The following is a 21,801-nucleotide window of genomic DNA, read 5'->3' as shown; positions in this document are numbered from 1 at the left end:
TATTTGAGCAATTTACTATTATTTCTTTTCCTATCTCTGTTCCCATTTATCACTTTTTTTTTTTTTGGGGGGGGGAGACGGAATTTCGCTTGTTACCCAGGCTGGAGTGCAATGTCATGATCTCGGCTCACAGCAACCTCTGCCTCCCGGGTTCAAGTGATTCTCCTGCCTCAGCCTCCTGAGTAGCTTGGATTTGAGGTGCATGCCACCACGCCTGGCTAATTTTTTTTTTTTTTTTGTATTTTTGTAGAGACAGGGTTTCACCATGTTGGCCAGGCTGGTCTTGAACTCCTGACCTCGTGATCCGCCCACCTTGGCCTCCCAAAGTGGTGGGATTACAGGCGTGAGCCACCACGCCCAGCTTATCACTTACCTTGGCTAAGATATAAGTTGCCTCCTAAACTCCAACCAGTGGAAATTAGGGAAGAATTAGCACCAAGTCAATAGAGCAATATTAGCAACTGTGCCAATGAACATAATAAGGTGTAACACTTGCCTTGAATTGATAGTTTTCTGGAGACTAACACTTTCTCTTTGCTGCAGTCCATATTACAAAACGATAAAATGCAAAAATCCTGGGGAGAGATTATATACTAAACTGGTAAAAACTTATTGCAAATCGGTTTAGGAGGTTGCTTTCCAAAAGTCAAGTGCACACCAAGTCAGAGTTAGTTGGTTCCCACTTTTCTCATTTGACAGATGTGGGAAACAGGCCCAGGATGGTTAAGAGACTTATCCAAGGTTGCACAGGGTATTAGTGGCAGAACTCTGGTCTCCAGGTTTACACTTCCTTATACAGTCATCCCTTCTGTGTCTCAATTTCAAAAGTCCTGCCTCGGCCAGGCGCGGTGGCTCACACCTGTAATCCCAGCACTTTGGGAGGCTGAGGCAGGTGGATCACTTGAGGTCAAGAGTTTGAGACCAGCCTGGCCATCATTAGCTGGGCATGGTGGTGCACGCCTGTAATCCCAGCTACTCAGGAGGCTGAGGCAGGATAATTGCTTGAATCCAGGAGATGGAGGTTGCATTGAGCCGAGATCGCACTACTACACTCCAGCCTGGGCAACAGAGCGAAACTCCATCTCGAAAAAAAAAAAAAAAAAAATTCCTGCCTCCCTGATGCTGACTACCACACATGCCCTAATCTGTAGCAACTGTCCCTGCTTATCAAGAAGATCAGAGTTCTCAAAGGATGATCCAAAATTCAAGTCACAACTAAGTCTGCATTATCTTCATTTGTGATGCCTTTTCAGTTTTATAAAGAAAAATCAAGAGACAATTTCACTTATTGAGTTGCACACACTATTTTCCTGATGATGAAACAGCTATAGTTGTCAGGAACTATTCATCAGGACATTAATAATGAAGGCTTGCCGCATTCTTCCTCTCTGGACAGCAAAATTTTACTCATTTTTCAAAACCTAATACAAATTCCCCTTCCCTGGCTGGGCACAGTGGCTCACGCCTGTTATCTCAGCACTTTGGGAGGCTGAGGCGGGCGGATCACTTGAGGCCAGGAATTTGAGACCAGCCTGGCCAACGTGGCGAAACTAAAAATACAAAAAAAATTAGCTGGGCGTGGTGGTGCACACGTGTAATCCCAGCTACTCGGGAGGCTGAGGCGGGAGAACTGCTTGAACCAGGGAGGCGGAGGTTGCAGTGAGCCAAGATGGCGTCACTGCACTCCAGCCTGGGTGACAGAGCGAGACTCTGACTCAAAAAAAAGAAAAAAAAATTCCCTCTCCCTGTGGCATTCCTCTACTACCATGATCTCCATCTCCACGGATCTCACCAATTTTATGATGTTATTTTGAATGTACTTACTGTATGAGTTGAATTCTTTTTTGAGACGTGGTTTTACTCTGTCACCCAGGCTGGAGTGCACTGGCATGATCTCAGCTCACTGCAGCCTCAAACTCCTGGGCTCAAGTGATTCTTCCACCTCAGCCTCCCAAGTAGGTGGGACCACAGGTATGTGCCACCACTCCCGGCTAATTTTTTTTTTTTAATTTATGTAGAGACAGGGTCTCCCTGTGTTGTCCAGGCTGGTCTTGAACTCCTGAACTGAAGCAATCCTCCCACAGTGCTGAGATTACAGGCATGAACCACTGAACCCAGTCAGAATGGAATATTTTGACATTTGTTTTGTGTGCATTAATTTTGACTCCTCAGTCAGATTTTAGGTATAATGCCATATTGTTTTTTTGTGGGATGCTTTTGTTTTTTGTACCCTTCATAGGCCCAAGGTCAGTGCTGGGCACTTAGCAGATAGCTAAGAGCTTATCAGCTATCCTACAGATGTCTACTAATAACTGTCTCCTCCACTGGGAAACATTCCCCCCACCACTCGCCCATCATAGCTGAACACACTTTGTCTATACAAGACAAGCAAGGGATCCTAATTAGAGGAGCAGTAAATCTTAGGTAGCTGCTCACCATGGGTTGGGGTAAGAGGAGAGCAGAGAGAATCAGCACTCCCAGTTGCCTCTCTTCCCCTTTTCTCCCCTCCCCTCTTTCTGTTTCCCTCCGATTTTCCCTGGCTCTTCAGTGCCTAACTGTGCCAGCAAGCATTTAGAAATCTGAGGCTCCACCACACTTCTGACCTCACAGGCAGAGAGTGCAGCTGAGATCTGGTGATACAGGAAACTGTCTTGTCTTCCTCCCCTGTACCAAAGGCACAGAACATCCATCCTGAATGAAATTATAAAGAAAACCTGATGTGTGCACACCACCTTGTGACCAGTTTGCAAACTACTTTGCCACAAAAAGAAGCATAAACACTCTGAGATATTCACGCATGCCTGCTACTACCATCAATCCGGGGAGACCAGTACCCCAAAGTATGATGGTTTCTTTCCATTTTCCTCACTTTGCATTGACCAGAGGAAGGAAAAGGTAAGACTTTGAGATCAACAGGAATCCATTTTACCACCATAGATACAAAACTTAGAGACCATTAAAGAGCACTGAAACCACTTTCATAGCATTTTCTCATTTGAAATAAGTGGTTCGAAGTTTGAAAACAGTTAAGGATGATTCAAAGTACAGCCTTCACCCAGAAACTGGTGACCCATCTGCTTGGTCACAGTGTACCAGCTACTTAACTCTCTCTTCCTGGTTCTTGCTGTTTACTCTGATTAAGGTTCCCAGCTCCACCTTCAGGTCAGCTCCCTTTTATCTGGGCATAGGGGCTATCTCCTTCTTCCATACTCTGTGCATTCCTTGCCAATGACCAACTAAATACTAAATCGTTAAGAGCGATATGTTATTTTCCTTTAGTCTCATTAGTATTAAAACCTCCTTCCCTCCCACTTCATAAACTCAGTTGTCCTCCTCTGAATTCCCAGTATTATTTATTAGGGTTTTTAATTGCTGGCATTTTCCTAAAGTCATAACAAGTGACGTTCTAATGTTTACTTTCTACTTCAATGTTCATTGCTGAATATTTGGCACTTTTGTTTTTATGTATTGTGTAGATTTTTGGTATGCTTTGCTATTTTAACTAATGGGATTGACTGCTATAATTAATATGTAGTGATTGGCTATTCTATATTCAAGATTTAAAAGTTGAGTCGTATACATTTTAAGATTTAAAAAAAAAGAATACCCTAATGTCTTTTTGAAAACACTTCATATTCTCAAATGTGTTATTTACAACCCGGTTATAATTAATGTGTTGTTTCCATGTTTTACAATATCTCCGTATGTCCTCATTTTAAGATGTGCAATTCTCAAAGCAAAATCCATATTATATGATTCTATATATGTTGCTACATGTAACACTCAGAAGTTTTAGAATCACAAATTCGTGGCCGGGCACAGTGACTCACGCCTATAATCCCAGCACTTTGGAAGGCCGAGGTGGGCAGGATCACCTGAGGTTAGGAGTTAAAGACCAACCTGGCCAACATGGTAAATCCCCATCTCTACCAAAAATACAAAAATGAGCCGGGCATGGTATGGTGGCGGGCGCCTGTAATCCCAGCTACTTGGGAGGCTGAGGCAAGAGAATCACTTGAGCCCAGGAGGCGGAGGTTGCAGTAAGCCAAGATCGCACCACTGCACTCCAGCCTGGGTGACAGAGCAAGACTCTGTCTCAAAAAAAAAAAAAAAAAAAAATCACAGATTCACTCAACAAACATTCCCTGAGCACTTATTATATACAAGGCACTGTGCTAGGGAATATGGAGACAAGATGAAAATATTTTGTCAGCCTTCCAAAAACTCAGACTAGCGGAAAAACAGATATACAGCAGTAATTAGGATATGATGTGAGCAATGTTAAAACTGCTGATAGATATAAAGTGCTCTGGGAGCATAAAGAAAGTGATCATCTGCCTTAAGGCTAGTCTGCAGAAGTGGAGGGCCAGATGAATTCCAGGAAGAATGTGTGTAGAAGCATGAAAGGGATGCTTAAAATGAGCTTTGGCACTGCATATGGTTAAAAATAGCAGATACGGGGAGAGTGGCAAGAGATTCGGCTAGAAAGGTAAGTTAGAGGCAGATTGTGAAAGATTTTGTGAACGTTTGGGGGTTTAAACTTGATTCCCTATGCCAGTGGTTTTGGCTTGTCAGAAACACAAATTCTTGGTTCTCACCCTAGACCTACTGAATCAGAAATTCTGGGATTGGGGCCCAGCCATCTGTTTTAACAAGTCTTCCAGGTGATTCTGATCCACACTAAACTTTGAGAACCACTGCTGCAGGCAATAGGAAACCACTTAAGGGTTTTTCTTTTTTAAATATAGGGACGAGGTCTCCCTATGTTGCCCAGGCTGGTCTTGAACTCCTGGCCTCAAGCAACCTTCCTGCCTTGGCCTCCCAAAGCACTGGGGTTACAAGTGTAACCTACAATTGTCCCTGGCCTTAAGGATTTTAAGCACGGAACTGACCAATTAAGATTTGAAGTTGGAGAGGGGTTGCCATTGACCATTCAAGCACAACACCTGACTCCTGAGTAGTTACCATAAAAAATAAAAAAAAAAAACTGTTGAATGAATGTGGCAGGAAGAAATGATGAGGGCCTAGGCTAAGGCTGCAGGAATGCAGAAGAAACAGATTTTAGAGATGTTTTACATGTGACCCAATTCAACCAGGTGACTAGGATATATCCATACAAAGGTATGACTGAAATGGTTTTTATATAAAAGAAACCTGTAATGATGTGGAATATATTGACTGCTAGGCTTGAAAATGTGGTCCTCATAGAACCTGGAAAAACGGGAGGTCAAGAGCAACTTCTTTGTGTTTCCATATAGTCAACAGCAAAGCTTGCCTTGGCTTGTACATAAGTCTTCTGGTCTGTTTGGCAGTTCTCACTGAGTTAGCAAATTGCCATTCATGCTCATAGAAATCTTTTGAGTTTGGTTGGTGTGAATCAGTCAGTGAGACTGACAATTTCTGGATATGCCAATGAAATTTTGAACCTGGAAAAGCTGAAAACCAGACATTGGTTCTGGTGATCTAACCAAGATACTGCTAAATTAAGACACTGCTAGAGCCTTCCTTTTTTAAAAAATTCTAACTTCACCATTAATAACATAGTCTGCCTAATTCAGGAAGAAGCTGGAATGAGTAAAAGAATCAGACTTTGTTCTCTGCCCTGAAGGTCAAGAAAGTCAACTGAAGCTGTTATTTCTAATTTTGGAGGCAGGATTTAGCTGAGGCCATCTTCAATTTCCCAATGAAGAGGTATAGGTCAACCTATATGGTTAATATACCTAATGAGAATTTTGCAGGGTGCAATTCCTATTTTTCTTTTCTTTTCGAGACAGAGTTTCACTCTTGTTGCCCAGACTGGAGTGCAGTGGTACCATCTCGGCTCACCACAACCTCTGCCTCCCGGATTCGAGTGATTTGCCTGCCTCCATCTCCTGAGTAGCTGGGACTACAGGTACGCGCCACCATGCCTGGCTAATTTTGTATTTTTAGTAGAGACAGGGTTTCTCCATGTTGGTCAGGCTGGTCTCGAACTCCCAACCTCAGGTGATCCGCCCACCTCGGCCTCCCAAAGTTCTGGGATTACAGGCGCCTGCCACCATGCCCAGCTAATTTTTCTATTTTTAGTAGAGACGAGGTCTTGAACTGCCTCAGATGATCCACCTGCCTCAGCCTCCCAGAGTGCTGGGATTACAGGTGTGAGCCACCACTCCCAGCCTTTTTTTCCTTTTTGAGACAGGGTCTCCCTCTGTCACCCAGGCTGGAGTGCAGTGGCATGGCCTCAGCTTAACCCCTCCTGGGTTCAAGCGATCTTCGCACCTCAACCTCTCGAGTAGCTGGGACCACAGGTGCCAAGCCACTATGCCCAGCTAATTAAAAAAAAAATTGGCCAGGTGCGATGGCTCACGCCTGTAATCCCAGCACTTTGGGAGGCCGAGGCGGGTGGATCATGAGGTCAGGAGATTGAGACCATCCTGGCTAACACAATGAAACCCCGTCTCTACTAAAAATACAAAAAATTAGCCAGGCGTGGTGGCAGGCGCCTGTAGTCCCAGCTACTCGGGAGGCTGAGGCAGGAGAATGGCGTGAACCCAGGAGGCAGAGTTTGCAGTGAGCTGAGATCGTGCCACTGCACACTCCAGCCTGGGTTTTGGCCAGGCACGGTGGCTCATGCCTGTAATCCCAGCACTTTGGGAGGCCGAGGTGGGCAGATCACCTGAGGTCAGGAGTTCAAGACCAGCCTGGCCAACATTGGGAAACCATGTCTCCACTAAAAATACAAAATAAAGTTGGCTGGGCATGGTGGCTCACACCTGTAATCATAGCACTTTGGGAGGCCAAGGTGGGCGGATCACTTGAGGTCAGGAGTTCGAGACCAGCCTGGTCGACATGGTGAAACCCTGTCTCCACTAAACACACAAAAATCAGCTGGGTGGCCAGGCACAGTGGCTCACGCCTGTAATCCCAGCACCTTGGGAGGCCAAGGCAGGTGGATCACGCGGTCAAGAGATCGAGACCATCCTGGCCAACATGGTGAAACCCTGTCTCTACTAAAAATAGAAAAAATTAGCCGGACGTGGTGGCGGGCGCCTGTAGTCCCAGTTACTCGGGAGGCTGAGGCAGGAGAATCACTTGAACCCGGGAGGTGGAGGTTGCAGTGAGCCGAGATTGTGCCACTGCACTCCAGCCTGGCAACAGAGTGAGACTCCATCTCCAAAAAAAATAAAAATAAAAAAAATAAAAAACTTAGCTGGGCATGGTAGTGCACTCCTGTAATCCCAGCTACTCGGGAGGCTGAGGTGGGAGATCGCTTGAGCCCACGAGGCAAGGGTTGCAGTGAGCTGAGATTGCACCACTGCACTATAGCCTGGGCGACAGAGCAAGACCCTGTCTCAAAAAATATATATGTTTTTGTAGACATGTAAAATGTCTACATATTCCATTTTAAACTTCTTTAAAAATAGAAAAAGAATAGTAGCCAATTACTTTATTGGCCTATTAGGGAATGGAATCGCTTCTCTGATCATTTCTTAACTGTTAGTTTTCAGAAAATGGAGTTAAATGTAAAAGCTCTCTAAGAAAAAAAAAAAAAACACTTGGGAAGCAAATGTACATAAACAATTGAAGGAAGAAGCATGCATTGTTTTACAGGGTATTTGTTTTATTGTCTATTTTTGCCTATAAAGGAGTAACTTTATACTGAATATTGTCCATTACATTTAATTATATATTATTAATACATGTGTGGAGAATCTATCACAGCTATCCCTTACTAAGTTGAAAACTTCCAAAATTTCAACTCTCCTAGTATTTAGGTATACCTGTTGTTTTAAGAGTTCAAGAAACGCTTCAGAAACTAGTTTAATCTCGCATCCTGATTGGGTATGTAGACGTGAACAACTTGAAAGACACATTTGGCCCTGTTTCCTGTTTTCCAAACTTCCCACTACCAACTATAAGTATAATCTAAAAGTTGGTATCCACTCCGTATTCAATATCCTGTATATAGTCTTTTCTAAGCAAAGAGATTTTCCAGTATTCAGAGGAAGTGTGGACAAGATATTCACCAAGAATATTAAATCCCACGTGTGCCTTGCCTGAAAAAGTAGACTTTCCCCTTTCTGTCTGGAATTCACATTAAGAACAGGACTGCTTTTTAGGCAAGATCCAAAGGACCCAATTTTTCACGTTTGAGTCCTCTTCTTATCTCCCTCAAAGGTCAATTTTCACTTAGTATTTGTCCTCTCGTTCCCCGACGTGAGATCTCTCAGATTCTACTGGGGCAGATCTGCTACTTCAGCCAGAGAGGGCAGATGTCAATTACTTTCCTTCAAAGCGGGAAACTGCAGAACATTGATTAAGGGCAGGAGGGCTGGAGAGGGAGTACAAAATGGACTGTCCTAGGACTTCAGCTCCACCTGATTGGGGCCCAGCCTTCCCAGCCCTCGTCCCCACACCGGCCGCTCCATGTGAAACCGGTCATGTGAGCCTGTTTACAGCAGAGCAGCTGGTGCAACCATCAGGATCCGTGCAGAGGTCCAGGGAAGTCGAAGGAAACAGGCCACGCACCCCCTACACCCTACTCCATTATTCCAAGAAGGCGTTCGCTCTCCCTCCCCGCCTCTCCACCCTACTTTCATCTCCCTCCAGGCAAAGACAGCACAGCTGAGGCTATCCCGGGACGCCTCGCTCCAGCCCTGCCGATTTCCTTCCAGTTGCTCGCTGGGGCGACCGGCTGAGCTGGAGGAAGGGCGAGGACGGTGTCACCCCAAACGGGGAGTCAACTTCCCTCCCCCAGCCCTCCTCGCTGCGTCCACCGAAGAGTTGTCCCTAGAGCTGCATCCCCTGGGCAACTGAACTCCGCCGGGCAGGCACCGAGAGGCTCCCGAGCCTGCCTTTGCCCGGGCAGGAGCGAGCCACACATCAGCTGGCCAGACCCCGGGGTCGGGCGCCGAGGGCGGCGGAGCCACTGCCAGTCACACACCGGACAGGAAAGGATCCCCTCAGTCTCCTCCCCGCCGCCCACCCGCATCTCGGCGCAGCGGAGCCCCGCTGTCAATCACAGAGCCAACCTCCGGCTGTGGGGATGGGTCATTCTTTGGCGGGGGGCTCTCAGCCACGTAACTTCCACATTTTCCCGAAGTGAGAGGAAGTGGGTGACGGGACGGTGGGGGACTCTCACCTCGGCAACACCGGCTTCCTCGGAAAGCAGCTGCGACTGCTCCTCCGCTCCTTTGTCAGCGTCTCTAGGCTGCACTGCCTGCTGGGATACCGGAGGACTCAAATGCCACCTCTCTCCGCCCTCGAGGATGAGCCGCGACTTGGGGGTGGGAGGTGGGAGGAAGAAGAGGTGGAGCTGGGGGCGGGGCCGGAGCCTGGGGCGGGGCTCTGGCCTTGCCACCTGGCCTCTTGGGGTTTCTTCATGCTCTAAACTTCTTCCTTCTCTGTCCTCGGATCTGCCCCTCCTCTCCCGCCTTCCCCTGAAGAGACAGACTGGAGGCTCTCACAGAGGGCCACCTCTCTCTGCGCTCGTTAGGCAGTCCCTCTTGCCTGCTGTCCTGTCTCATTCTCCTGCACACACGCACCCAGTGAGTACTCAAGGCTAGTGGCTTCTATTCATACTTCTGAGACATGTCTTGTTGACTGCCTCTGGCTCCACCCTATCCTCAGAACCTGTTTAGGCCCCATGACTTTTTGCTTGGACTCCTTCAGTAGCCTCCTGTTTGGACTCTGCTTCCACTCTTACCTCAGTCTAAACCATCTCCCAGAAAGCAGCCAGAGGGATCGATCTAAGATGTACACATGACCACGTTACTTTTCTCCTTGAAACCTTTCAGTCTCAACAGTACCAACAACACCTTAGCATGGTATATAAAGTGGGCCAAGGCAGGCGGGTCCCTTGAGGTCAGGAGTTCGAGACCAGCCTGGGCAACATGCTGAAACTTCATCTCTACTAACCACAAAAATTAGCCAGGCACCATGGCTCACGCCTGTAATTCCAGCACTTTGGGAGGCCGAGGTGGGCAGGTCACTTGAAGCCAGGAGTTCGAGACCAGCGTGGCCAACATGGCAAAACCCATCTCTACTAAATAAACAAAAATTAGCCAGGTGTGGTGGTGCATGCCTGTAGTCCCAGCTACTCTGGAGGCTGAGGCACGAGAATCGCTTGAATCTGGGAGGTCCGAGGCTGCAGTGAGTCAATATCATTGTGCCACTGCACTCCAGCCTGGGTGACAGAGTCAGATGCTCTCTCAATAAAACAAAAAAACATAGAGGTTGTACATATTTTTGGAGTTCAGGTGATACTTTGATATCTTCATATAATGTGTAAAAATCAAATCAGAGTAATTGGGATACCCATCACCTCAGAAGTTTGTCTTTTCTGGCTGGGCACGGTGGCTCAAGCCTGTAATCCCAACACTCTGGGAGCTGAGGCGGGCGGATCACAAGGTCAGGAGATTGAGACCATCCTGGCTAACACAGTGAAACCCCGTCTCTATTAAAAAATACAAAAAAATTAGCTAGGCATGGTGGCAGGTGCCTGTAGTCCTAGCTACTCGGGAGGCTGAGGCAAGAGAATGGTGTGAACCCGGGAGGTGGAGCTTGCAGTGAGCCGAGATCGCGCCACTGCATTCCAGCCTGGGCCACAGAGTGAAACTCTGTCTCAAAAAATAAAAAAAAAAGTTTGTCTTTTCTTCTTTTCTTTATACTGAGAACATTCAAATTTTTCTATTCTACATATTTTGAAATATACAATAAATTACTATAAACTATAATTACCACACTGAAGTATCAAATACTAGCTCTCATTCCTTCTGAAACTATGAAACTACTAGAAAAACATATTGGGGAAATGCTTCAGGACAGGGCAAAGATTTTTTGGGTAAGACTGCAAAAGCACGGGCAACAAAAGCAGAAATAGACAAATGGGATTACATCAAGCTAGAAAGCTTCTGTACAGCAAAGGAAACATTCAACAAAGAGAAGAGACAATCTACAGAATGAGAAAAGATATTTGGGATCTTGGCTCACTGCAACCTCAACCTTCTGGGCTCAAACCGTCTTCCCACTTCAGCCTCCCGAGTAGCTGGGACTATAGGCACTAATTTTTGCATTTTCAGTAGGGACGGGGTTCCCCCATGTTGGCCAGGCTGATCTTGAACTCCTGGCCTCATGTGATCCACCCGCCTTGACCTCCCAAAGTGCTGAGATTACAGGCGTGAGGTACCACTCCTGGCCTGGAGGTCATTATCTTAAGTGAAATCAGCCAAGGACAGAAAGACAAATATTCAATGCTCTCACTCATTGTGGTTGTAAAATGTGGATCTCATAAAGATAGAGAGTAGATTGGTAGTTATTAGAGGCTGGGAAGGGGAGGGGAGAAGGGGGGCATTGAAGAGAGGTTGATGAATGGGTAGAAATATTTTCTCCCATTCTGTAGATTGTCTCTTCACTTTGTTGAATGTTTCCTTTGCTGTACAGAAGCTCTTAAGCTTGATGTAATCCATTTATCTATTTTTGCTTTTGTTGCCTGTGCTTTTGCAATCTTACTCAAAAAAATCTTTGCCTTGAAGCATTTCTCCAATATGGTTTTTTTTGTTGTTTTGTTTTGTTTTGTTTTTTTGAGACAGAGTCTTTCTCTGTTGCCCAGGCTGGAGTGCAATGGCGCGATCTCAGCTCACTGCAACTTCCACCTCCCAGGTTGAAGCAATTCTCCCGCCTCAGTCTCCCAAGTAGCTGGGATTACAGGCGCCCATCACCACACCCGGCTAATTTTTGTATTTTTTTTTAATAGAGATGGGGTTTCACCATGTTGATCAGGCTGGTCTTGAACTCCTGACCTCAAGGGATCCACCCGCCTCAGCCTCCCAAAGTGCAGGGATCACAGGCGTGAGCCACCACGCCCAGCCTCCAATATGTTTTTCTAGTGGTTTCATAGTTTCCGGTCTTAGATTTAAGTCTTTATTTTGATTTGATTTTTGTGTGTGGTGAGAGATAGGGGTCTAGTTTCATTCTTCTGCATGTGGATATCCAGTTTTCCCAGCACCATTTATTGAAGAGGCTGTCCAAGGTATGTTCTTGGGACCTTTTTTCAAAAATGAATTGGCTGTAAATGCGTGGACTTTTTCCAGGGTTCTCTATTCTGTTCCATTGGTCTACAGGTCTGTATTTATGCTGGCAGCATACTGTTTTGGTTACTATGGCTTTGTAACCAAAGTGTATTTTGAAGTAAGGCAGTGTGATGCCTCCAGCTTTGTTCTTTTTGCTCAGGATCTCTGCAACCTCTTCTTTTTTTAAAAAAATGTGGAATGCTTCATGAATCTGTTTGTCATCCTTGTGCAGGGGCCCATGCTAATCTTCTCTGTGTTGTTCCTTTTTTTAGTATATGTGCTGCCAAAGAAAGTACTGCAATCCTCTTCTGATGTACCCTATACTCTAGCCCAATACATTTGGCTATCCGTGGAAGACAGCAGGGTCTGGGACAACTCAACCAGCACTGGCTACCTCAAATACTCTCCCTTGAAAGGAGGCCACACTATCAGTAACTTCCATAGGCCCCTTGGAGTATAATTAAAGATACAGTTTTCAAAATTAAATTGTATTGATGTTTAGAGGAAGAGTAAGGTGAAATGTTGACCGATCCCCTCTCCATAAGAAAAAGGCCCAAAGAATTTTCCCCAGTTGCCCCACCTAGGCTGCCAGTAGATCTTCTTTAAGCTCATGCCTCTGATAACGTTGTTCACAGATTTCCTCCATTTATAATGCCCTTCTCTGTCTTTGGAATACCTACTTATCTTTCAAGGCCCAGTGGAAATGCTCCTTCCTCCACTAACCTTCCAGGATCTTCCATGAGAACTATTAACTCCTGCTCCATCACCATAGAATGTTGCTTATTCTGCTTTACAATTCATCTTAACTTAGGTAATCACGAGCCACATGTATATCTTCCTTTCTCTCCTACCTAGACTATGAATTCTTCAGGCTGCCAGCACAAGGTCTGATCCAGAAATGACGTTAATACCATTTGATGAAATAAAATCTCCATTGCATCTGAAGCCCTAAGTAGGCCCAGAAAGGACCCTAGGCAAGGCCTCATACAACCACCATCCACCCTTCCCTAGGACATCTCCAACTTAACCTGGCCACGTGTCGCTTTTGCAAATACAAACTGGTTAGGCAGCAGGGCATTACAAAAGGACCAATGCTTGTACTTGCCTTGCAGGTCAGACTGGTTTGTGGTATAATATGTGGTTGTGGAAAATGTAACTGGTACAGCTCACATAAGAATCCAGTATAGAAGGCCAGGCACAGTGGCTGACGCCTGTAATCCCAGCACTTTGGGAGGCCCAGGTGAGCAGATCACCTAAGGTCAGGAGTTCAAGACCAGCTGGCCAACATGGTGAAACCCTGTCTCTACTAAAAATACAAAAATTAGCCAGGCCTGGTGGCGGGTGCCTATAATCCCAGCTACTCGGGAGGCTGAGGCAGGATAATTGCTTGAACCTGGGAGGCAGAGGTTGCAGTGAGCCGATATCCTGCCATTGCACTCCAGCCCGGGCGACAGAGTGAGACTCCGTCTCAAAAAAACAAAACAAAACAACAACAAAAAAGAATCCAGTATAGAAAAATTGTATGGTGCCATGAAAAACAACTGAATTTCCAAAAGGAGACACATCTCCCACCTCTGGGAGGCTTTTGACTCCTATTTGCTTTAGACTACCCTTGGACTTGATATCTCTTCAGATCTTATAAATTGGAAGATTTCTTCTTTTGCAAAAGTGGGCATCTTGTTTTGTGTTGTTCTTGCGTCATTTATGATACATTTGCTTTCTTTCCAGTTATATCACAAGTTACACTCTGGCAGGGTTTCCTCATTCCTAAAATGGAGACAAGAATCTTTGGCCTACACAGTTTACCAGGCTCTTAGGAGGTTCTAATGCGGTAATGTATATGGAATAGGTCAGTGGTCCCCAACCTTTTTTGGCAGCAGTGACTGGTTTTGTGGAAGCAAATTTTTCCCATGGATGGGAGTGGGGGATGGTTTTGGGATGGAACTGCTCCACCTCAGATCATCAGGTATTAGATTCTCATAAGGAACGTGCAACCTAGATCCATCCCATGCGCAGTTCACAATACAGTTCGCATTCCTATGAGAATCTAATGCCCCCATTGATCTGACAGGAGGCAGAGCTCAGCTATAATGCTTGCCCATCCATGGCTCAACTCCTGCTGTTCAGTCTAGTTCTTAACAGGCCAGGGACCAGTAATAATGTAAACCACAAGATGTTCTTCAAACATAAGTTCTGTTTTATTATTATGTTTTTAATAATCTTGACACTGTATTACTTAGATATGTGTGTTTGAGATGCCACTTGTGGGAATCAAAGGCTTTATTGCAAATGACTATGGATAATGCTTTAGATCATGGTTTCCCAAATTTGCCCGAGGTTAAGAATTACCTGGAGCCTGTCTGGGCACGGTGGGTGGTTCACGCCTGTAATCCCAACAATTTGGGAGGCTGAGGCAGGCCGATCACTTGGGGTCAGGAGTTCGAGACCAGCCTGACCAGCATGGTGAAACCCCATCTCTACTAAGAATACAAAAATTAGCCAGGCATGGTGGCAGGTGCCTCTAATCCCAGCTACTCGGGAGGCTGAGGCATAAGAATCACTTGAACCCGGGAGGCAGAGGTTGCAGTGAGCTGAGGTTGTGCCACTGCACTCCAGCCTGGGTGACAAAAGCAAAAAACTCTGTCTCAAAAAAAAAAAAAAAAAAATTACCTGGAGACCTTGTTAAAAACAGATTCCAAGACCTATCCCAGACATACTGAATACCAATTTCCAGGAGAAAGACAAGATTAAAAGTACAGTTAGGAATGAGACCAGGTGATTCTTATCCTCAAGCAAATCTGGGAAACACTGTCATCTGGGAGATAATGTCAATGACATTACCAGTCATTCACGTATCAGAATGGATTAGTTTAGGATTCTTTCTGGGAGAGGCCTTTCAGATAAGGAGAAATCAAAACTGTGGAACAGAGCTTGGAAGGAGGCTCCAGCAGGGCCAAACTTCCCTTACAATTGTGCCTGCAGCTAGTATATGCAAAACCTTCCCCTGGAATTTCCTTGTCTTCGCCCCAAGCTCTTAGAACTGGTTGCAGGAACTAGGTGACTTGAAGAAAATATCATTTACCATCTGAAGTCAAAGTGTTAAAACAGGGACCTTTACTGTCTCAACTAATTGGTGATGTTTCAGAAATTTCTTAGTGCCACAGTGGCTTTATTCAACCAGTGCTCCCACTAGATTCCTCTCTCCAGAGTTCTCCCAGCTCCCTGGGCAGACCTCTTTAATAGCACTTAAACACTGTGCTGTCATTGTTTTCTTTCTTTCCTTCTTTCCTTCCTTCCTTCCTTTCTTCCTTCCTCCCTTCCCTCCTTCCCTCCTTTCTTTCTCCTTCCTTCCTTCCTTCCCTCCTTCCCTCCTTTCTTTCTCCTTCCTTCCTTCCTTCCCTCCTTCCTTCCTTCCTTCTTTCTCTCTTTCTCTCTTTCTTTCCTTTTGATGGAGTCTCGCTCTGTCGCCCAGGCTGGAGTGCAGTGGTGCAATCTCGGCTCACTGCAACCTCTATCTCCCAGGTTCAAGTGATTCTCCTGCCTCAGCCTCCCGAGTAGCTGAGACTACAGGTGTGCGCCAGTGCACCTGGCTAAATTTTGTGTTTTTAGTAGAGACGGGGTTTCACCATATTGGTCAGACTGGTCTTGAACTCCTGAGCTCATGATCCGCCCACCTCAGCCTCCCAAAGTGCTGGGATTACAGGCGTGAGCCATGGTGCCCGGCCAACTGTCATTGTTTTCCTGTTTGCCTCTTAAGTAGTAAGAGCTGGAGTTGGTCTTATCCACCAACGTAAGCACCTACAATATAGCAAGCACAATGTGAGGCCCAGGGGATGCAAAGGTGAAATTGTCTGTTTACTCCGTGCCTCACCTAGTTGACTGGAAACTTATTGAGGGCAGTCATTGTTCAACTCTGTATCCAGCCTTATGTGCTAGTCTCGTGCCACGCACAGAGTCATCCATCAGGAAATATTTGTTAAAGAGTGAATGGGGCGGGGCGGGTAGCTCACACCTGTAATCCCAGCACTTTGGGAGGCCGAGGTGGGTGGATCAGTTGAGGTCAGGAGTTTGAGACCAGCCTGGCCAACGTGGTGAAACCCCGTCTCGACTAAAAATACAAAAAAAAAAAAAAAAAAATTAGGCAGGTGTGGTGGTGAGCACCCTGTAGTCCCAGCTACTCAGGAGGCTGAGGCAGAAGAATTGCTTGAACCCAGGACGGGGAGGTTGCAGTGAGCCAAGATCACACCACTGCCCTCCAGCCTGGGCAACAGAGCAAGACTTTGTCTCAAAACAAACAAACAAACAAACAAAAAGGGTGAATGGTCTCCCCTTTGGTAAAGCCTATGTTAGTTACTTCAGGAAAGATGCAGAGTCCGCTAGGCATTGGCACTGGCAGTCTTGGGATTAGGACTCAGTGAGAGCCTACTGTTCATAGCCTTTATATAGGTGTGCTATTTTTAGCTGAGGTGAGTTTGAGAGGGGCCTTATGAGAGGAGTGGGGAATATTGCCTAGTTCTCCCATTACGTTGAGGCAAGGGCTGGAGACCAAAAGATGTGGCTAAAACAGGGAACGCCAACAAGGCTTCGGCTGCATTCTCATTAGCTGACAATCCAGACGCATGGTCAATCCAGCCATAAAAAGGTATTAAAAACCACACCTTTAATTCTGGATGTTCAGACATGTTGCATTGCCAGTCCATTTTGGTAGCCTTTGCCCAGAGTTCCTCTCCTGTTCTTTCTTGCCATAGCTCATTTTGGAAAAAAATTAAGGAACAGGAATAATAATTGCAGTCATTCAGTGGCAAAGCAGACAATAGAGACCCGTTTTAATTCCCTAGAGCACTTTTTGCAAAAGTAGGAACTGATTTCCACTGTTGCACTAACTAGCTGTACCTTTCTTCTTCCTGGACCTTGAAATTCACTTCATACAGTGAAGTTGCTGGGCTAGAATGAGTTTGTGACAGGCCTGGCCAAAAATTTCTGTTCAAGGTCCTGGAACTAGCCTTTCTTCTGTCTTGATTCCTTGTGCAAGTTTATAGAATCAAACCACAGAGAAACTGTTCTGTATTTGTCATCACTCTTACCCCATGACCCATATAAGTTAAATAAAAATGACTAAATTACCAGTTAATCAAGAACCCTTGAATTGCCTGCTAGATGTCAACACTATGTATGAATGACTTTGTTTTATTCTTTAAATAGTGGGAGCATTTTCCATGCTCCAGAGCTTGGAGTGGCCTCAGGGATGCCAAGAGCCCTGTGACTTACTGAGCCTGTGGGCAGAGCTAAGGATAGTTTTTCACCTTCTGTAGTAGCAACCAGGGCACCTGTACTCTGCACCTGTCAGGTTACAACACTGTTACACAAGGCTATCTATTCACCATGCTAGAGAAAGTTGACCAAGACAAGGAGACAGTCTTGGGCATAGTATTAAGGGGAAAGAAATAAAAGTCAGGAATTCCTTGTGAATATAGAAAATAACCATGGAATGAGGCATGTGAGGCAGTGTGGTTCACTGGAAGAAACAGAGAGTCATGAGCTGCGGAAACTGGCGTAAGTTGCTTAAATTCTCTGAGCTCAAGCCTAGGCAACATGGCAAACCTCTTGTCTACTAAAAATACAAAAAATTAGCCAGGTGTGGTGGCACACACCTGTGATCCCAGCTACACGGGAGGCTGAGGCAAGAAAATTGCTTGAGCCACGAGGTGGAGGTTGCAGTGAGCCAAGATCATGGCACTGTACTCCAGCCAGGGGGACAGAGCGAGACTCCATCTAGGAAGAAAAAAAATTCTCTGAGCTCAGATCCTTCATCTGTGAAACTTTCCTTCATAAGGTAGCCTGAGTAGAGGAAATAATGCATGTCTTTAAAGTGACTAGAACACAGAAGGCACTCATATATATGTTTATATTATGAAGAAGCTGGGACTTGATGAAGAATGAAATAAAGGCCATGGCCACTGAGATTAGTCAACTTTGTTGTAAAAATTCAAGAGGCTGTTGATAATCGGGGAGGCTGTGCATGTGTGGGGGCAGGGGCTAAATGGGATATCTTTGTACCTTCCTCTCAGTTTTGCTATGAACCTAAAACTGCTCTAAAACAATAACGTCTTTAAGAAAAACTATCAAGGGGAGGCCAGGCAGTGGCTCACGCCTGTAATCCCAGCACTTTGGGAGGCTGAGGTGGGCAGATCACGAGGTCAGGAGATTGAGACGAGCCTGGCCAACATGGTGAAACCCTGTCTCTACTAAAAATACAAAAATTAGCCAGGCATGGTGGTGTGTGCCTCCCAGCTACTCGGGAGGCTGAGGCAGGAGAATTGCTTGAACCCAGGAGGGGGAGGTTGCAGTGAGCCAAGATCGCACCACTGCACTCCAGCCTGGGCGACAGAGTGAGACTCCGTCTCAAAAAAAAAAAAAAAAAAAAAAAAAGAAAAGAAAAACTATCAAGGGGAAACAAAAACAAAACAAAAAATCAAGGCAGTCCATCTTATCTAATGATGTTGTAGCCCAGATACTGTCTTAGGTCACCCTCAATTGCCGCTTATATCTCAGCATCCTCCAGGGATTTCCAAGCTGTACTTCATACTAGGTGTCTCCACGCTCTTGGACATTTGTGCATGCTATTTTCACCCTGTCCTGTACCAAACCCTGATAAGTTTTGCTATTTTCCACAAGAAATCCAGATACAATCAGCATTTTCTAAATTTGGCAATTTTACTGCAATTCTTAAGGATTGTGGAGGAGATCCCACATCGTGCCCTGAGTAGCTTTGTACTATCCCACTGTCTCCACTCTTCCACTCTGTTCCTTTCCAAAGTCTGTACTTCCTGTGGCCCTATCCTTCATACTTGGCTCTTTGGCTTCTCTCATAAATGGCAGGCCCACCAGGTTCATCTGGAATTTTCTATCTAGTAATCTGGTAGGTGCTCAATGAAACATATTTAAAACTTAAAACTGGACTGAGGCCGGGCGCGGTGGCTCATGTCTGTGATCCCAGCACTTTGGGAGGCAGAGGCAGGCGGATTACAAGGTCAGGAGATCGAGACCATCCTGGCTAACATAGTGAAATCCCATCTCTGCTAAAAACACAGAAAAAATTAGCTGGGCGTGGTGGCGGGCACCTGTAGTCCCAGCTACTCGGGAGGCTGAGGCAGAAGAATGGCGTGAACCCAGGAGACGGAGCTTGCAGTGAGCCGAGATCGCACCACTGTACTCCAGCCTGGGTGACAGAGCGACACTCTGTCTCAAAAAAAAAAAAAAAAAAAAAAAAAAAAAACTGGACTGAGACTTTTGAAACACCCTGTTGAGGGAATATGCCAAAGGGCAACACTGAAATTTCATTAAGCATCCAAGATGTATAACTTATTACACTCACCTACTTACCTACTTTCTTCATAGCCAAACTTGGAAGGCAGACTGAACTAATAATATACCTAGAAAAAAACCCACAAGTTTGTTTTTTGTTTGGTTTTGTTTTGTTTTTGAGACGGACTTTTGCTTTTTTTTGACCAGGCTGGAGTGCAATGGCGCCATTTCTGCTCACTGCAACCTCCGCCTCCTGGGTTCGAGCAATTCTCCTGCCTCAGCCTCCCAAGTAGCTGGAATTACAGGCACCCGCCACCATGCCCAGCTAATTTTTGTATTTTAGTAGAGATGGGGCTTCACTATGTTGGCCAGGATTAGTCTTGAACTCCTGACCTCAGGTGATCCGCCCACCTCAGCCTCCCAAAGTGCTAGGATTACAGGCATGAGCCACTGCGCCTGGCCAAACCACAGTTTTTAAGGTAAGCATGTGCGTCACAGCACTTCTGGGAATATGTCCTCACAGAGGCACAGATGATTTCAATGATTGGGGTGAGCAAGCCACAGCAAGGGAAGATTCTGCAATAACATGTACTTAAGATGTAGCTTGTATGTAATTACACTCCACTTCAGACCATGTGATTTTGTACTTCAAAAGTGACCAGCTCTATAATCCAGTTGTAAGTATTTTCCCAAATGTCCACTGCAAGAGGTAGGTATACTCTACTGCAGTGCAGTGGTTAAGAGCATGGATAAGAGGCATTCAGACCTGGGTTAAAACTTCATTTTGACACTTACTTAGCTGTATGTGACCTTGGGCCAGTTTGTCTCTTGTAGCTTCAGTTTCCTTATTTGAAAAATAGGGGTGATTATATAAATGTTGATGTTCTCTGTATAACTCTTCAAAACACATTTTTAACGTTAGCATTTGGAGTAACACCAGCATCTAGATACATATTTAGAATCAGTAACTTTCCTAAATACATGAAATTCAGCATTTGAAATACCTAAACTACATTTTAAAAAACCAATTCTAGTGTAAGCTGGTTACACACACCCAAACAAGTTCCCAGTCTTTGAAGTAAAACCCCCAAATAAAAAACCAGTAAAAAACTAAGTTACACAAGATTATGTCACCAGAATACACTTTCACCAGTGGTACTTTATTATTATTATTTTTTCTTTTAGAGACAGGATCTTATTCTGTCTCCCAGGCTGGAGTGGAGTGGCATGACCATAGCTCACTGCTGCCTTGAACTCCTAGATTCAAGGGATCCTCCTACCTCAACCTTCCAACCTGCCTCAGCCTTCCAACCCACCTCAGTCTTCCAAGTAGCTGGGACTAAAGCACATACCATGACATCTGGCTAATTTTTTATTTTTTTATTTCTTTTTCCTTTTTATTTTGAGACAGAGTCTCATTCTGTCACCCAGCCTGGAGTGTAGTGGCGCGATCTCAGCTCACTGCAACCTCTACCTCGCAGGAAAGCGATTTTCTTGCCTCAGTCTCCTGAGTAGAAGGGATTACAGGCATGCGCCACCATGCCCAGCTAATTTTTGTATTTTTAGTAGAGATGGGGTTTCATCATGTTGGTCAGGCTGATATCGAACTCCTGACCTTGTGATCCACCTGCCTCGGCCTCCCAAAGTGCTGGGATTACAGGCATGAGCCACTGCGCCCGACTTAATTTTTTATTTTTTGTAGAGATGGGGGTCTCCCTTTGTTGCCCAGGCTGGCCTCAAACTCCTGGCTTCAAGCAATCCACCCACCTTGGCCTCCCTGCCTCCTGCTTGGGATTACAGGTGTAAGCCACTGTACTGGGTCTACCAGTGGTACTTTTAAGCTGGCATGCTTAAACTTGCTTAACTGTATAAGCTTAGCAGTGATAGTCCATGACTGCCTGTCCCCTTGTGCAGAACACTTCCGGCATTTTTTTTTTTTTCCAGAACAAAGGCACATCTGCCTCAAAGAAGTGTACAGTTCCATACTTCTTAAGATATAGAAAATGCTGACTGGGCGCGGTGGCTCACGCCTGTAATCCCAGCACTTTGGGAGGCCGAGGCAGGCGGATCACGAGGTCAGGAGATAGAGACCATCCTGACTGACATGGTGAAACCCCGTCTCTACTAACAAATACAAAAAATTAGCCAGGCGTGGTGGCGGGCACCTGTAGTCCCAGCTACTCGGGAGGCTGAGGCAGGAGAATGGCGTGAACCTGGGAGGCGAAGCTTGCAGTGAGCCAAGATTGCGGCACTGCACTCCAGCCTGGGCGACAGAGTGAAACTCCGTCTCGGGAAAAAAAAAAAAAAAAAAAGATATAGAAAATGCTTGTGTTACTGAAACACCAGGGGTTTGGTCTAGCTCCTGTTTTCCATAGCACAGAAAGTCAATCATTGACATAACAATTATTGCCAAGGAAGAAGGCTTTAATTTTGGGTGCTGCAGTCA

General features: G+C 45.6%; 2 protein-coding genes and 1 non-coding gene across 10 annotated transcripts in view; 1 reads left to right on the top strand and 2 right to left on the bottom strand.

The window, feature by feature from the left end:
• LOC105481408 (motile sperm domain containing 1) overlaps window positions 1-9,256 on the bottom strand; it is a 28,169-nt gene extending 18,913 nt beyond the window's left edge. For all 4 annotated transcript variants that reach the window (XM_011740971.3, XM_011740972.2, XM_071088872.1 and 1 more), the window contains exon 1: window positions 9,122-9,256. The gene's annotated coding sequence lies outside the window, so the exon portion shown is untranslated. The remainder of the gene's footprint in view (window positions 1-9,121) is intronic.
• PABIR3 (PABIR family member 3) overlaps window positions 1-12,525 on the top strand; it is a 121,447-nt gene extending 108,922 nt beyond the window's left edge. The window contains exons 11-13 of one of the 5 annotated variants that reach the window (XR_011618313.1): window positions 1,874-1,971; window positions 2,676-2,895; window positions 12,323-12,422. Coding sequence is in view for 3 of the 5 variants with exons in the window: in XM_071088864.1 (XP_070944965.1) it covers window positions 12,323-12,510 (188 nt within the window). In the remaining 2 variants the exon portion in view is untranslated. Of the gene's footprint in view, window positions 1-1,873; window positions 1,972-2,675; window positions 3,470-12,322 lie in introns of those variants that run through there. The other 4 variants (XR_011618316.1, XM_071088862.1, XM_071088864.1 and 1 more) reach the window with 4 other exon arrangements.
• LOC112426586 (U6 spliceosomal RNA) lies at window positions 12,238-12,346 on the bottom strand. Its single transcript, XR_003017965.1, has one exon. It is a non-coding gene; the product is annotated as a U6 spliceosomal RNA (small nuclear RNA).
• Window positions 12,526-21,801: the final 9,276 nt, after the last annotated feature.

The sequence above is a fragment of the Macaca nemestrina genome, chromosome X (genome assembly GCF_043159975.1).
Source record: "Macaca nemestrina isolate mMacNem1 chromosome X, mMacNem.hap1, whole genome shotgun sequence".
In the NCBI taxonomy this organism is placed as follows: Eukaryota; Metazoa; Chordata; class Mammalia; order Primates; family Cercopithecidae; genus Macaca; species Macaca nemestrina.
Note: the sequence above shows the minus strand (reverse complement) of the source record. Positions and strands in the feature narration are given on the sequence as shown.